The 17,252-nt window shown below is 46.5% G+C and overlaps 1 protein-coding gene across 2 annotated transcripts in view; it reads left to right on the top strand.

The window, feature by feature from the left end:
* The first annotated feature begins 6,005 nt into the window (after positions 1-6,005).
* Positions 6,006-17,252, top strand: part of CUNH2orf80 (chromosome unknown C2orf80 homolog) — a 23,627-nt gene continuing 12,380 nt past the window's right edge. Inside the window, exons 1-5 of one of the 2 annotated variants that reach the window (XM_045296039.1) lie at positions 6,006-6,099; positions 8,360-8,441; positions 13,543-13,625; positions 15,223-15,310; positions 15,426-15,497. In XM_045296039.1, the coding sequence (XP_045151974.1) occupies positions 6,059-6,099; positions 8,360-8,441; positions 13,543-13,625; positions 15,223-15,310; positions 15,426-15,497 (366 nt within the window). In that variant the 5' untranslated portion in view covers positions 6,006-6,058. The remainder of the gene's footprint in view (positions 6,100-8,359; positions 8,442-13,542; positions 13,626-15,222; positions 15,311-15,425; positions 15,498-17,252) is intronic. The other variant, XM_045296040.1, reaches the window with a different exon arrangement.

Here is a 17,252-nt window from a genome sequence, read left to right as displayed (position 1 = left end):
ATCACATGCCTCTTCTTTTTCCTGCAAACATGCTGTGCTCACTCAACTGGCTTACCAACTCCTATCTTTACACACGAACCTATGCAGTTCTTTATTTCTTTTCCTATGGAGTGCTAAACATATTACAACCGGGACAACCTCTGTGGATTCCAACAGTTCAATCAAGAAAGCTTCTACAAGTGGGAGAGCAGAACTCTTGTCCGTGAAGTTGTGTTGGGAGCTCTCGTTCACTCAGGACATAAACGTTTTCCATGTCAGATACTACTTAATGAAGACATGGCAAGTGCTTAGCATTATAAACCATCTTATTTGGGGATCACAAAGAAATAGAAAGCATAATGCTCATACTTCAGGAGCTCCCATCCAAATAAGGAGATTCACAAAAGCATGCCATACTAACGTGTACAAAGCAAAAGAGACAAAATGCAAATGAATACCAGCACCACTTTATGATAGTAATAACCACCAATCTGCCAGGTTTAGACTCTTGGACCCAGATACACATGGCACATATCTCAATATGTCAAAATAATAATAATTTATAAATTATCAAGGGCTTGTGAGGAAGGGGGAGCGGGGAGGGAGGGGAAAAAATGAGGAGCTGATACCGAAGGCTCAAGTAGAAAGCAAATGTTTTGAGGGTGATGATGGCAACAAATGTACACTGTGCATGACACAATGGATGTATGGATCGTGATAAGAGTGGTAAGAGTGCCCAATAAAATGATTTTAAAAAAAGAAAAGAAATCAGGTGAATGTGCAGAGGGCAAATCTGCTGCAAAAGCCCTCCGTATAGTGTTCAAGAGGATGTGTCATTTAGAGGACTAGCGTGTACCTGATCCAAGCCATAATCTCCTCAATCCCCTCGCACGAATGCAAAACCCGAAACACAGAACCACAAACAAGCACTGATAGAACACTTGATAACAAGAATGCTGCTAAAGAACATCAAATATGCATCCCAGGACTGCCAGAAGAATGAATGCCCTGTCTTGGAAGAAGTACAAGCAGGCTGCCCCTTAGATATGGGGGCAAGCAGCTCCGGTTCCTGGAGAAGGACACCAGGCTTGGTAAATTAGAGGGTCCATGAACAGGAGAAAGGCCCTCCATGAGGTGCAGAACATGGTCCTGCAACCAGGGGCTCAAACCTGAGCGTGACCGTGAAGGTGGCGTTCCCTTCTGTGGTGAATGGGGTCGCTCTGGCTTGCCTCTGAGTCAATGGTACCCAACAGCAATAACAGTGATTTAGCTACGTAATTGTCATCACTTGGAACACTCTATAAGATACATGCTACCAACTGCATTTAATTTTTTAATTTTAATGTTATTGTTTAATTTTAATAAATAATTTTATTGGGGGGCTCTTATAACAATCCATACATCAATTGTATCAAGCACATTTGTACATATGTTGCCATCATCATTTCCAAACATTTTCTTTCTACTTGAGCCCTTGGTATCAACTCCTCTTTTTTCCCCTCCCTCCCTCCCTTCCACTTGAACCCTTGATAATTTATAAATTAGTTTTATTTTCATATTTTATACCATCTGTTGTCCCTTTCTCCCATATTTCTGTTGTTCATCCCCATGGTGGGGGTGGAAATGTACATTGACCATTGTTATTGGTTCCCCCATACCAACTAATTTTACAGGGAAATATAGTGCAGCATTGATTTACCCAAGAACACATAATTTTCATTCTATTTTCTTACCATCATACTGTTATTTTTCAGTGATTCAAATATAAATTTTATGAAAATAGAAAGTTCAAATGGTATTTGACTACCCACAACATCAAGTTAATATATTCTATGCAGATATCATGGCTCCATTAATAATTTTAGAGAATTCTATAAATTCATGAAAAATTCCACTGAACATACAGAATGTGGGAAGTCTGAGCTGGCTAATGTTCAATGCCTGGCAAATGCCTCCCCCTTCTGCCCCAGCCTCCTGATGCATACTATCAGGCTGTTCTCTCTGCACCTGCCTCAAGGCTGGGCTCTGAGAATGGAGAATCTCCTCTCTGTGGTAAAAGGTGTTTTGCCACTGTTGCTGAGAGGAGGGGAGTGGGCACTCCGTGCAGACACCCAGCTACAAGGTCATGAGAATAACGAGCTTTGTGTCTGGATGGTGACACGGAAGAGACATGGGCATGATTAGGAGTCAAGATCTCTTCAGAACCATGGGAAACCACCTGCTGGCAACACATTGTGATTTGCACTTTAAACTTGACACCTACAACCTCTGAGAAGTGGATGATAAGGAGGCAGGTGTGTGATGGTGATGGCTTGTGTCAAGGGCCCAGCCCTCCAGGATCTTTAGTTTTCAGTGTCTGTCTATAGGGCTACTATGAACTGTAATCTATTCAAAGGCAGTCTTAATAGTCACCCATAGTGTGTGTGGTGGCTTGGGCATTGCTATGATGCTGGAAACTATGCCACCGGTATTGCAAATGGCAGCAAGGGCACCCATGGCGGACAAGGTTTCAGTGGAGCGTCCACACTAGGTAAAAGAGTCTGGTCATCTACTTCTAGAATGAGCCCATGAAAACCCTGTGGACCACAGCAGAGCATTCGTTGCTCAGTACGGGGCTGGATTCTGGACTCCCTGGGTTGGAAGGTGCTCCACAGTGCGCTCAGCTCACCAGCCATCATGAAGCTGGCATAGGACTGGACCTCTGTCACACGTGAGACCTCCAGGGCTGACTTGACAGCAAGTAGCAGCAATGCTCTGGGGACCCTAAGTGTGTGAGGAGTCCGAGGTACCCTGGCTTCCCCCACAACCCTTGCTTGGTCAGTGGACTCCTTCCATCTGCAGCCATGTGCACTAAAACAGCCCTGGAGGAGGCGGACGGCTCACATCCTCTAGGCTTTCTGATGAATCATTTAGATAGGCAACCGAAAGCCTGATCAGGTAATTAGATCCGTGAACTCCAGGTCAGGATCACAACCCTGTCCCAAGTATAGAGCTACCCCAACCCCTCCCCCGCCGCCCAGATCTGGGGGTGGGTTAAAAGCAAATTATTTTTCATTCAGTCATGGTTTCCTAGCAACAAGAAAGAAGCATCGTCTTCCGGATGTCTGTGTGAGCAGCGGTAGCCAGTGCTGCAGCATCGAGCCTCCCAAAGCCAGGAAGGAACAAAATGACTGGTGTCCACTTCAGCTGGTGAGAGAATCTCAATGGGGGAGTGCTCAGAGCCGAGCATCTAGCAGAATAGCCAGAGAGACATGCGTCACACCTGTAGGGTGTCAGGGGCGGAGGGGGGGACTTAGTGGAGTATGGAAATGTCTTCAGGGTTGGGAAGTCCTGTAGAAGATGGGGTTCTGACTTCTGGGCACTTGATCTATGACACAGAGGGAGCCGGAGACAGCGGGCATACTTCGGACAGCTCCTTTGTGTGTGTGTTTTCAGACGGGCCTTGTTTCCTTTAAAGGGTTACCTAGAGAAAAGTGGGGTATGCCTGCCAAAATTGAAATTCCAACAGAAATAAGAACAACTTACTGCCATTGAGTCATTTCGGACTCACTGGTAACCCTATAGGCCAGACTAGAACTGCCCCTGTGGGTTTCTGGGGCTGTACACATTATAAGGGTCGAAGGCCTCTCAGAGCAGCTGGTGGCTTTGAACTACTAACATTGTGGTTACCAGCCTGATGCCCAACTCACTACACCACCAGGGCTGCAAATGGCCTTCTCTTAACTAGGCATAGCTACTAAGTCACTGAACTCCACTGCTGGAAGGAGCTTCAACCACCACTCGATGCTGTTTTAGAAAAGAGGCAACCCCAGGATGCAGGCAGGCAAGTCCACTTGTCAAAGATGACACAGCAACTTGATGTCCCTGTGTTTCGTAGAGGCTCCTGAACCCCCCTGCCTACTGGATCTGTGGTGGGAAATGCTCATGTTTTTAAGATTTAAACCTTTCCATGTTTTGCTACATGGAGGTTCTATAGGAAGTCGTCAAAAAAACAAAAACAAAAAGCCTAAGAGGTGCAAATTTTAGGATGTGTAAGTTTCAAATTCAAACAGCTTTCTCAGAATTATAACAAGGATGTGTTGAAGCAAACGATAAGTCTCTTGCTAGTTTGGCATCTCTGCTACATGAGGAGTCCCTGGGAGCTACAGAGTTAACACATGCTGGCAGTTCAAGGCCACCCAGAGCCACCTTCGAAGGCTTGGTCATTGGAAACCCCATAGATAGAACGTAGTTCTACTCTGACACCCACAGGCCAATCATGAGACAGAGTTGAGTATTTGAGCCCATTCCCTCTTAAGGCATTCAGTTAAGGTAGACCATATAGTCTACCTAAAACCTTTCCCCAAATCATTGAGTTATAAGAAGGATAATCCACGTTATTCTTTATAAGCCAAACCAAACTCACTGCCATTGAATCGAGTGAATACTGACTCATAACAACCCCGCCTTGAGATTCCAAGACTGCAGCTTTATGGGAGTAGAAAGGCCAGTCCCCTGGAGCTGCTGGTGGTTTCAAACTGCTGACCATGTGGATCGCAGCCCAATGTGTAACCACTACCCCACCAGAGCTCCCTTGTTAGACTTTATTGTTACAGAATATTAAGGTGAAAGATGTCCTTGGCATTGTTAACTTATTCTTGTTGCGGGTCATTAAAGTCCATTCTGATCCATAGCCACCTTATATAACCGAGGAAACCTGCCCTACAGGGTTTTATAGGCCTAAATCTTCACGTAGCTAGATCTTTCTGGGTGGGTTTGAACCAACAGATTTGAGGTTAGCAGCCAAGTACCGCCTTTTTACTGATGACATTGGAAACTGGGTTGTGGAAGAGTCAGCAGCTGGATCAAAGGCCCACCAGTCAAGGGTAGAGCGGACCTGCTTCTGGCTTCCCTGCATCCAGTGTGTCCTTCTTCCAGGCATGCTCCCACCTCTGGCTGGTAGCATCTCCTGCAATCGACGCTCCAGTGGAGAGCAGTGACAGTGTGATTGTCTTGAGCAGTTCCTGCATTTCCTACGCAGTGCTCCTACTCTCTTTCCCCTTTCCATCTTATCTAGATCCTACCACGTCCCAGAAGCCTGCAGCAGATGTAGCAGCAGGAAGAAGCTTCTTAAGGAATCAAATTACCCTAATGACAGTCATTTAAATGCATGGTGTCCTGTCTCTTCTCTGCTTATTCAGAGCTAAAGGCTTTTTCCCAATCGTCCTTAGAATCATGATCTAAATGCACATGCACAACTTCACAAATACACAGGGTAACGGGATGTGCATTCACCGTCTCATCAGCCCTGAATCAGCAAGGGTCATATTTGGTCATATTTCTCAAATCTCTTTTTGAGAAATTAAAAAATTACAGCCATAGTCTATTTCCCAGGCATACCTCTTCCTGGGTACCGAATTCAGGAGTAATTAATGCCTTTGTACACTTCTTTTTGGGATTTGGGTTCCACTTTGATTCCATGGCCTGAACTACAATTTCTGGTTCAATGTTGGCATAGGGGCTACAGGACACGCACAGTCTCCTACTTGCCACAGCCAAATGGTCTTTCAAAGACCTCCTGGCCACAGGAAAGTATAGGTGGGTTCTATAGAAACCTGTTGTGAGCTGCAGTAGCAAGATAGACTCATATGGTCACTATTGCAGAATGTGCAGAGACACTCAAACAAATTTAGATCACAGGCTGTTTGTGTTTGGATGGTTTTAATCAAAGAGTCTCATCAACTATTCTATTAGCTATTGCCTGTCTTACTTGCAGGTTTATACAAATGTAAGTCAACATATTCCAGGAAAGTGTGAATGAATAAAGGAGGCCAGGTAATCACTAGATATGACACGCTGACCTCCCAACAACTCTCTGACTTGGAGCCAACTGGACAGAAGAGCCTGAGCCCGGCGCACTCTCTCGGATCCCTTCCAGAGCCCAGGACTCCATGACTGGTATTTGCAATGATACCGTCCCTAACTCCATTCTCTCTGATTTGCTGCTGTAATTCTAGGCTTAGAGAGGCCAGTCTTCTCGACTGATTTCAGGTGCGGTGTAAACTGCAAGCACCTGCTTTAATTGGATAAGCCTTTAATCATGGAGAGAAGACTCCTGAAAAAGGAAGTGAAAAAAATCCTGTAAGTACGATTGAGACTCGTTTTCCTTGATTCTGTTTGGCATTGAGTAGGTACATGAATGTGCATTTACAGGGGGCTTGGTGGTGAGCAGTGGGGGCAGGTGGGGGGAGCCCTCTATACCTGGACAATAGGAGAAGCGCAGATGGCCTGACCTCCTCTCCTCCCAGAGGCCTCATCTGTGATGCAAAGCGGAATGCTGCGCCCTGCAGCCCTCCAGAGGTTGTTTCTGCTAGCTGTGTGCATGTTGCAGGTCTCCCCGGTCAGAAGGGGCCACAGCTGGGCAGGCTTCTCGTGGAAAAGGGTTGAAATGTGCCCATGGGCCCTGCATTTGAATGGCAGCTTCGTCCTATTTATTATTTGTTGTGCTGACTAAATCATTCATCTCCTTTTTTTGCGATCTATAATAATTTTTTTAACAAAGAAGATACCAAGTTTATCCATGGGATTTTTTTTACCTCCAGCGATCAACTTTTCTTTGACTTAGCAAAAAGGTTGCTGAAAACCACAAACCATTTTGAGAATGACGATAGCAACAAATGTACAAATGTGCTTGACACAAAGGATGCATGTATGGATTGTGATAAGTGGTGTACGAGCCCCCAATAAAATGACTACAAAAAAAAAAAGATTGTGTAACCAAAAAAAAGAAAAGAAAAAGAAATCCACAAACCACACACAGAAAGAAAGAAAGAAAGAAAGAAAAGATTATCTTCAATTTCACTCGAGTAGTGTAGTACGTTATGCATCTAGGTACTAACCAGAAGGTCAGTGGTTTGAAGTCACCAGCCTTTCCGAGGGAGAAAGATGAGACTGTCTACTCTTGTGAAGTCTTAAAAGTCTCAGAAACCCAAGGGGCAGGGGCAGTTCTACTCTGTCCTAAAGGGCTGCTGAGTTGAGAATCATTTGATGGCAGTGAGTTTGGTTTTGGTTTGGGGCAGGTAGACCAACAGTAGACAATTATTCAAAAGTCTCACACTAAAGACTCCACCAAACATCTCTCTTCTGTGTACCAAAATAATAATCTTTTAATAAGCGATTAAGAATTGTTGGAATCAGCTATATAGGAATGTGCATAGATTTGCATTTATGTGTTTGGGAACAAAAGCAAAGGGGCTTCCCAAAGTTTGTGGGAAATGGAATTAAAAGTTAACGGAAGTTTTCCACGAATGTTTTGAAGCCTTTTCCAACAAAGAGGACAAACTACAATCTGGAGTGACAACTCCGACACACATCTCACCCAAAGAATGAAATGTCAAAAGGAGTATAAGTATATTTGCTTTTTAATATACATAATGCACCTAGCATCTTGGAATTTCAAAGAAAGCATCTTGGCATGTCAAAGCAAAGCCTCGAGAATTCTTAACAATCTAGAAAAGCACAATGGCTCCAAGACAAGCTTCTAGAAGCCAGCGAAGGACATCTCCCGCACAGTAAGTAGTCCCAGGTGTCCCCGTGTGGCAGACAGCCGAGCAACCAGAACTGGCCTTGGGAAACTTTGTGAGGTTTGCTGAGACCAACTCGTAGACCCAGTGTCTTCTTCCCTGAACCCAGTCCCTCGGCCCGGTGTTCCCCAGACAGCCTCCCTTTCTGTCTCTTCTCGGGATCTTCATGCCGAGACTCCTATTAGAAACTCACAAGGCTTTCTACTCATGTCAAGAGGTAGTCTCAGAACCCACAGGGCAGTTCTACCCTGTCTTAGAGGGTTGCTGTCAGTCACCCTCCGCTCAATGGTAGTGAGTTTGGGTTTTGCTCTGGAAGCGCAGGATCTGTTATCTACACCCAAGTGGCATTACTCAGCTAGTTTCCTGCCTAGTTCTTCCTGAGAGGATTTGCATTCTGGTGGGAGAAGCCTTAGGGAAAAGAACACATCTCTATTTATGGAATACTATGTACCCATACTTATCAACTTTGGACATTCTGCCTGAGTTTAACAAGGGCAGCCAGAGAATCTTGATTTTAAAAAGACGGGCCTCAATCTTTCAGGTTTTGTGACATGTTTTTCTGTGGGTGAATTTGTCATGCTCCCTGCCTTTCTATCTGAATTTAATTTTTACATAAATGTCATGTAAATTAATTGTTACTCGGACAGTTTTTTAACCGGCAATGTTGCAGAATCAGCACGTAAATGGCAATGAGATACCAACTCGGAGACCAGAGTCGCCGGTGACTTCTCCTGTGTGCGGTCGGCAGATGGGCAGGGGTCGGACGGAGCCTCTCTCGGCCATTCCCTGTGCTTCAATGCTGCTCTCTTGCTTTTAAGGGGAGATTATATTGGCATCAGACTTCGGGAAAATGAATTTGACCCCAAAGGAAGAAGGCACCTCACCTTTCTAGACGATCTGGTAAAGACAGGCCTGCCGGTGCAGGTCACACGTGCGTTATGTGTGTTTTCAGGGGATCTGGGTGAGAAAGTCTATGCAGGGAGCCTGTGTGACCCTTCTCCCCGCTCTCCCACATTTCTTGCTGCGCAGATCCTGCATCCCTGGGGTGCATCGGGTACAACCGATGAACCCGTGCTGCTGCACGACCATCATGCAAGCGCACAGTTTACCTTCAAGGGTCACTGTCTGTATCAGACAGGCCTACGGGCTCCGGCGAGGAGGCTTGGTCGTGTAGTAACTATGCATTGCGCTGCTAATGCCAAGTCAGCAGTTTGAAACCACCAGCTGCTCTGAGGGAGAAAGACTGGGCTTTCTAGTCCTGGAAAGAGTGACAGTCTCGGAAACCCACATGGGGCAAGTCCACCCTGTGCTAGCGGGCCGCCATGAGTCCGAAGAGACTCCCTAGCAGTGAGGGTTTTTTTGTTTTGTTTTGAATGTGTTCTGACAAATGCATGCTGCCACGTGTCTACCATTCCAGCATCACGCAGGACTGTCTGACCGCCCTCCAAATGCCCTGGGCCCCTCCTCCCCCCTCTGCCCTTTGAGTAGCCACTGGTCGGTCTGTTGTCTCTGCAGCTGGTCCTGCCCAGAATGCCACTGATTCGGGATCGTACAAGGCACAGCTGGTTTCAAGATTAACCTTGATCCCCTCGGAGGGTCCCTTCTCCTCCTCTCCTCCTCCTGGGAGGATTGTTCACATGGTCACTCCCTCCTAGTGAGCAGAAAGCAAAAGAGCAGCAGCACATACAATCCACAGGCGTTGTTTATGCGAAGAGAGAAATGATTAAAAAGCAAAATGAAGTCAACATGAAACGCTGCACAAACCCGTCACCCTCCACTTGGTTCCGACTCACAGAGACCCAGGAAGGGCCGAGTAGGTCTGTTCCTCAGAGCTTCTCTGGCTTGAAATCTTTATGGTACAGACGGTCATATTTTCCTGGGCTGGTGGGGTTGAACCACCAACCTTTCAGCTCATTAACCAGTGTGCCAGCAAGACCCACAGCCCATAGTGACCCTGCAGGACAGAGGTGAGGGCTCCTAGCCGTTCCATGGCTGTAAGCCCGTAGAGAAGAAGAGTCGCCATCGTTCTCCCATGGAGTCCAAACTGGTGACGTTTTAGTGAGCAGCCACAGAGATGTGGTCCTCAAGCAGAATCTTCTGTTTCCTGCTTGCCTGAGAGGGGAGATGCCAGAGCAGAGAACACCATTCTGAAACCGCTGGTGTTACCATTCATGTTGATACTCAGACCCATACAATGTTCCCTTTAAATAAATTCTGGAAGAAAGATCTAACTCAAAAGAAATTATGAAACCCTTAGCTTTCTTCACACCGTCTCTTGGTGGTGTTGTACCCATTGGGCTGCTAACTGCAAGATCAACAGTTCGAAACCACCAGCTGAAAGACGGGGTCAGAAACTCACAGGGGCTGGTCTACCCTATCCTAGAGGGTTGCTCTGAGTTGGCATCGACTCAAGGGCAGTGCCTTTTGAGTTTCAAATGAACTGTCCTTGCAATGATGTGCAAGAAGGGCTCTGCCCTCTTTCTCTCATGTTCAGGAAGTGAAGGTTTAGGAAGGCAGGCTGTCTTTTAAAACTCTCCTTGGGTAGGATACGTAGTTAAACACAGGCCTTCAAAATTGCATCCAGCACAGAGAACAAGGAGAACGGTGCTGTGGACTGGCCATGGGGACTTGTTACAATGTTCCAGGGGCTTCAGCTGCAAGGTCAACCATTGGAACCCACCAGCTTCTCCCTGGGACAGTGATCAGATGGTCTGCTCTGGGGCAGGGGGTTTGGTTGACTGTAGTGTAGCTCTAGGTCAGGGGGTCTGCCTTGGGACCTAGGGTGTGCATTTCTAATAAGCCTTAGAGGGGAATCACCAACACTGCTGGTCTGCACCCCAAACCTTCGAGTCACCCCCATACCATGGCTCATCTAAAAACATTTTTCTTTTCCTTCTTGGTTCACTCTTCATTCTTGTTCAGCCCTTGGAATAAATGACTAGGTTGTTTCCAGAAAACGCCGGAGTTAGGTAGGAACCTTAAAACTCTTCTACAAGCACACACATACATGCACAAGCAAAACCAATCATTTTTATTTTTGAGAGGTAGGATGAGGGGCAGTGAAGGAATATTTTGATAGGTAACTGATGAATATGCGTACTGAATAAGAGTTTACAAGGAAAGAGTGGCCACTAGACTAGGAAGGCAGCCATGGTGGCCCAATGAAGCACTTAGAGGCTAACTGAAAGGTTGGTCATTCAAACCCATCAGCTGTCTGCAGGAAAGAAGACATGACAGTCTGCTTCAGCAAAGATTTACAGCCTGGCACACAACTTTCCTCTAGTGCTTTAATGCTTCGTCCCCCCCTATCATGATCCCAATTCTACCGTACAAAACCAGCTAGACCAGAGGATGTACACTGGTACAGATGGAAACTGGAAACACAGGGAATCCGGGGCAGAGAACCCCTCAGGGCCAGTGGTGAGAGAGACGATACCGGAGGGTGGAGGGAAGGTGGAGTAGAAAAGGGGAACCGATTACAAGGATCTACATATAACCCCCTCCCTGGGGGACAGACAACAGAAAAGTGGGTGAAGGGAGACATCGGACAGTATAAGACATGACAGAATAATAATAGTTTATAAATTATCAAGGGTTTGTGAAGGAGGGAGGGGAAAAATGAGGAGCTGGTACCAAGGGCTCAAGGAGAAAGTGAATGTTTTGAAAATGATGATGGAAACAAATGTACAACTGTGCTTGACACAATGGATGGATGTATAGATTGTGATAAGAGTTGTACGAGCCCCCAACAAAATGATTTATAAAAAAATAGATTTACAGCCTTGAAAACCTTACAGGGTGGTTCTACTCTGTCCTGTAGGGCCACTATGAGTCAGAATTAACTCATGGTCAAGGGTTTGGTTACTGGCATCACTAGGGTTAGTGTCACCCAGTGCAGTAACTTATGGGGCCACCACCCCACCCCACCCCTGGGCCTTGTCCCATCTTTGACCATAAAGAATCCTTATTCAGGTTTATTTTTAATTTTAATCAGAAAATAATAGGTGATAAACAAACTTATATATTGCCTAAGTTTAATATTTCCTACACTATATGAATGCTAACAAAATCAGTGTAGAAAACCTTTCTACATTGAATTAGAGCATGATTAGTAACTGAGTAGAAGGCTTGCTTTACTTTTTTTCCCTTCTTTCCTCTAATTACAACTTTATTTTCAAAAAAAGTGCTGACATCAGTTCCTGAAGGTTCATGAGCACGCTGTTGTAGCTAAGACACCAGGAAGTTGACAGAGTCAGTGACTACAGACACTCTGGTAGCCATGTAAACAATAGTGCTTTGGAACCAAACCAAGGGGTCGCAGGCATATTGTGATTGGGTAAAAAGATTAGCTCTAATCAAGGCATTAGAAGATTAAAAAGATAAAAACTAGCATCGAGCTTTAGCCTTGTGTGTATGTTGATATATGTCAGCTGGGCTTACGAAAAAAATGTTATTATAACTACCCCAACCAAACCTACTGCCATTGAGTCGGCTCTAACGTCTAGCAACCCTATGTAGGCTTCTTGAGACTGGGAACTCTTTATGGGAGCAGACAGCCTCATTTTTCTCCTGAGGACAGGCGAGTGGATTTGAACCACCCACCTGTGATTAGCAGCCCAATGCTTGTGTCCCCAGCACCAGCAGAGCTCCTGGTATTGAACAACAAGGATAATTTTGAAAAATAACAATTAATGCTGGCGGAAACGCTGCAGAAATATTTTACAGACAGTCATTTGGTGTCAGTCCTTCTGACAGTGTCCCCCAGTGTGGTCCACACCGCCTGTATCCCTGTAGTGATGCTATGGCAACAGGAAGAAGGAGCCCTGGTGGTCAATGGTTACACACTCAGCAGCTCTGAGGAAGAAAGGCCTGGGCAACTCCCTTTGTAAAGATGATATAGCCTAGGGACCGCAGTCAGGCAGCCAGTTCTAGCCTGTCCTGAAGAATCACTGTGAGCAGGAATCGACTTGAGGACACCCAGCAACAAGACGGGGCTGGACATTCGAGTCTGTCCCCTGCATTCTCCTGCAAATGCGCGCCGAGCAGATCTGCTGCCAGGTCTCTGCTCCCCACCCGTTATGTGCTCTCCACCCTCACGAACACTCTGCCTCCTTCAAGGCCCAGTGCCCAGAAGGCCTCCTCCCAGGATTCTCCCTAGGGATCTACGGCCCCTCCTGGCAAGTACACACAACACTTCCCTGTGCCCTGCAAGGTTGTAGCTGACATTCTATATCTGACATTCTACTCAGAATCAGAAACTCCTCTCCAAGACCCTCTTCCTCCAGTGATGACTTTTGTTCCATTTCCTCATAGACTCTGCTTTCCGGAGTGGGTTGAGGCTTACAGAAAAACTGTGGAGAAAGTAAAGAGTGGTCTGTGCACCCCCGTCTCTGGCTCATTCCTGTTGTTTTCTGTGCCACCTTTCTCTAGTAAAGAATTAAGGACCCGAGGCCTAGAGAGCCTCAATCTCTCGCCTAAGAACACGAGACAAGTTGAGCCCAGATTCTCAGTTTACAATGCTTTGTGTAATCTGACTCCCCCGACCCCCTTTTCTGGACAATGGAAATCACACATTTGCTTTAAATAATAACAAAACCCATTGCCATGGAATTGATACTGACTTACAGCCACCCTACGGGACAGAGTAGACCTGCCCCCCAAGGTTTCCAAGGTTATAATCTTGACGGCCTTATATTTCTCCCTGGGAACAGTTGGTAGGTTTGAACTGCCAGCCTTGTAGTTAGCAGCCCGACTCTTAATCCACTGTTCCACAAGGACTCCCTCCCTCTACCTGCTCTAGTGGGAGGTAAATAAATTTAAGGCCCGAAGAGCCCTATGTATCTCTGGTTGAGTATTAGCTTATCAGACATAGTGGGTGGTCTTCCCATCCTGGAGATAACAAAACCGTAGGCTACGCATAGCTGCCGGTTGTCATTGGGTGAGGGGAGCGCTCGGCCCACATCTAAAACTGCTCTGTTGCCCGTTTCTTTCCTGCATCCAGGCTCACTATGACTTGGCCATCAACGTTGCCTTGCAATGGCTTGATCGCTCAGAAGACTTAACGTGGCTGGAGTGGGAGGAAGTGTGAGTTGAACTAGTTTGTCTTTTTAATGGGAATTAAAGAAAAAGATTAATATATCAAGGTGCTCCACTCTAGCTTCATGGGCCTGACAAACTTTGCTCCACCCCTCTCCCCATTTCAGCGAGAGGTACCCCTCTATGCCCTGCACTCCTCCTACCCAAAGGCATTCACTCAGTCAGCCCTTCTCCTGCCCAACGAGATTTTCACTCTGTGAGCCAAGAAGCCCATTCCTCTACCTTGTGCTGCGTCTACTGCCACCTCTGTTTCTCACCATCTCCAGGGGCATTACTCCGTGTCTCCTAGATGGAAGAGGGCAGCACAGGGATGTCTGGACCACAGGGTGCACTCCACTCTAGACTCTTCTTTCTTGACCCTCAGGAGATTCCCCTTTCCACGCCTCTGGGATGACTCATTTTAAGCCTAAGTGGATGGCAAAACTGACCAATCCCTTCCTTAGGATCTCACACAAGACTTGCTGGGTACCCTAAGTGTGTTATTAGCAGCTAACCAATCCTCTCGGTGGGTCACAAGCAAGTAGCTCACTCCAGAGGCCAGTTGTATGTTCTGTTCTATGATCTTAGAATGCACATCTGGTACTATCTGACTGGGTTATTAGCTACAGAAAACCCAACTTGAGCTCCCTCCAGCTAACAGAAAGACCTCATTGCCTCAGTATCGGAAGGGCCCAGGAGTAGGTCTGCGTTGCCGAAGCTGTTGTTGGGTGCTGTTGGGGTGGCCTCTAACTCACGGCGACCCCTACATGACTCCCTGGTTTTGCAACACCCCCATGATCAGGGGTGGATCAGACCATGGTCATCCACAGAGTTTCACTGATCATTTTTATAACCCGATTACCAGGCCTTTCTTCGTAGTTTGTCTTCATTTGTAAGCTCTGTGGAAACCTGTCTGACGTCATCATAGCGATAGTCAAACCTGAACTGACCGACGGGTGGTGGCGAGCGTGTGTTGCATTGACGGGGTATGGAATCTGGGTCCTCTATGTGGAAGGGGAGGCATCTGCCTCCGTTTAAATCTCAAAGGATGGCCTCAGGATCTGCCTCTTAATTCTCTTTCCTCCTCCTGGGCCCCACTTCCAGCTCCAGCCCATTCCAGGGCAACCTTTAGGTGAAGGCAGAATAGATTTCAAAGGGACAGAGTTCTGTGATGATGGCTTTATTTGCTCTCACTTGGCTGGGGTGGGGGTGGACGAGGGAATGCACTGATGTAGCTTGTGTTATAGCCTTGATCCTTCGAACTTATTGAAGTTGCCTCCTTCCCTAGAAGTATATAGACTTAGAGTGGGTCTGGAAGTTCCCCCAAGCAAATTGCCCCAAGATGGGGAAAGGACACTCGTTGGTAAAACGATCAGCAGTCCAGTTGCCAATATTGAGAGCTACAACATCATCAACAGAACAGGCCACATCCATCACCATTATTGGGAATTTACTCATGGCGGATCAGTCCTGTTGATTTTGGAACTAAATGGACAGCCCAGTCATTAGATTACTTATAGTTACTGTCTCAACCTTAGCAGCTATCAGGAAAAAATCCCACCAGAAATCAATCTTCCACTCTTATTTATTCGTATTCCATCCTTAGGAAAATGCCACTTCATGGGAGGCCTGTATATCCAAACCACAGAGAACGAGAAGCAATGATTTTATCTTCTTATGCTGGACTCTTAATGGTAAGGAAAGGAGCATCTATTTGCGTATGGATTAGCTTTGTTTCCATTTTTATATGATCTTTCGTAAAAGAAAAGTCGTCATATGATCCGATGTTTTTGTTGTGATTTTTAACAGAACACTATCCCAATTGAGGAGGTCTTTAAAGTGTATGGGGCTGCTTCGTCTGCCAGGTCTGCAACAAGCAAGGTGAGGCTGAGCTGGAGCTATCAGTAAGAGAGAATCATAGAGAGATTTCCTTCATTTTATAGTGTTCTCTGAGATGGGCGCCGGCAAAAGACTAGAAAGCCCAAGTTACATTAAGCCTTTACTAAAGAAGAGAGACCTGCCTGGGAGACGTCACAGGCACCAGGCAGCAGGGTTCCTTCAGGCTTACCATGTCAATGCTGTTTGTCAGGCTGTCTTCCCCAAGAATTGGTATGTGTTTCTTGGGGCGAGGGTTCTGGTTTGGACAGAGTCTTTTTACTTTTTCCGAGCTCTTTCCGGGGAGGGGTGCAGGGGCTCTTTTTTGTGGCTACATGCACAGCATCGGACCAGGCAGGAGTGTGAGAATGAAAAATGGAGTCTGCGGCAAGGGCATCTGGGATGTCGCGGGAATAACCTGTGCACAACTCAGTGAGTCCATCCAAATTCCAACTGCCCTGTTAGGTCCCTAGTGGCTGTGGGTGTCTTTGCTGAGGACTTGTCTCAGAGACCGCTTGAGCCTCCCTGCCCTTTCAGGAGGAGGGAGTTTGTGGTCTGAAAGGTAACAGGTGTAGGTTTTATAGGTTCCACAGGTCATTTTACACTGTCACATGGTCTGTCCTGTTCCTAGGGGTGGCCTTCATGTCCTCCTCAAGGCACAGTTTTTGCGACCTGTGGTTTCTCCATAGATTGCCTGCTTCCTTGAGTAATTCCATTTTTAGAGCCACAATTTCCTCTGGGTACTTTGGCTGACAAGAGATCTGCGGTGTATGCTCAGGGGCTAGTTGTGAAATAATACATTTTAAAGCAAATCAAAGCAAAGAAGATGCAGGTATCCTTTATTCGAGTCACAAATGTGTGAGTCACAAAACACCTCTCTGGCTGGAAGACTGTGTTCGTGACAGATGTGCGTTGCATAAGGCTGGGTCGGGGCAGTAAGCAGCACCAGGTCTGAAGTCTAGAGTCCTGTGTGTTTCTGATTAACATGGTTTCTCATTTGTACTCTTTAGAATGTAGATCTCTGGGGCAAGAGTCACCTGGTTCCATCTCCTGATAAACGATCTCCTTGGCTCTTGCCACATTTCTCTTTCCCGTGGAACGACTTGGAAATCACAGCGAGTAAAAGATGCAACGACCTTGAGTCCAGAAGCCTAGTTTTGAGTCCAGACTCTACCACAACAGATCTCTAAAGAGGGCATTTTCCTTCCCTGGGGCCCCTTCCAGTGTAGCCCTGGGGGAGCAGTGATGGATGTTTGTCTGTTAACCCAAACGTTGGCACTTCAAATCCACCTGGCCTTCTGCAGGAGAAAGGGGGAGCAGTCTGCTCCCAGTTCTGCTCTGCCCCGTAGGGTCACGATGCGTCAGAGTTGACTGGATGGCAAAGGGGTTTGGCTTATGCTTGTCTCAGAAAATCACTGGAATGCTCTGAACACTTTTAGGCAAGTTCAGCTTTTCACTGATTTGTGAACATTTGGGAAGCATTTAAGCATGGCTCACCATTTAATGGTGAAGTATTGATTCCTGTAGATGCCGCTGGACACAGGAAGAGGAAAGAAGAGGCAGAGAAGGGAGAAGGGGTGTGCAGGGGGAGGGAGGAAGGTGGAGAAGGAAAGGGAGAGCCAATGCCTGAACCCCAGGCTTCCCATTTAGACCATGTTTGATGTCCTCTATAAATGCCCTTTGCCTCCTAGCTCTTTCCTCTCTTTCCTTTGACTTTCCTCTTGTCCCACTATCATGCTCAGTCTTCATTTGGGTTTCAGT

The sequence above is a fragment of the Echinops telfairi genome, unplaced genomic scaffold (genome assembly GCF_000313985.2).
Source record: "Echinops telfairi isolate 266 unplaced genomic scaffold, ASM31398v2 ScPeMD7_3;HRSCAF=10, whole genome shotgun sequence".
In the NCBI taxonomy this organism is placed as follows: Eukaryota; Metazoa; Chordata; class Mammalia; order Afrosoricida; family Tenrecidae; genus Echinops; species Echinops telfairi.
The sequence above is the reverse complement of the archived record's forward strand: the minus strand, read 5'-3'. Positions and strand labels throughout refer to the sequence as shown.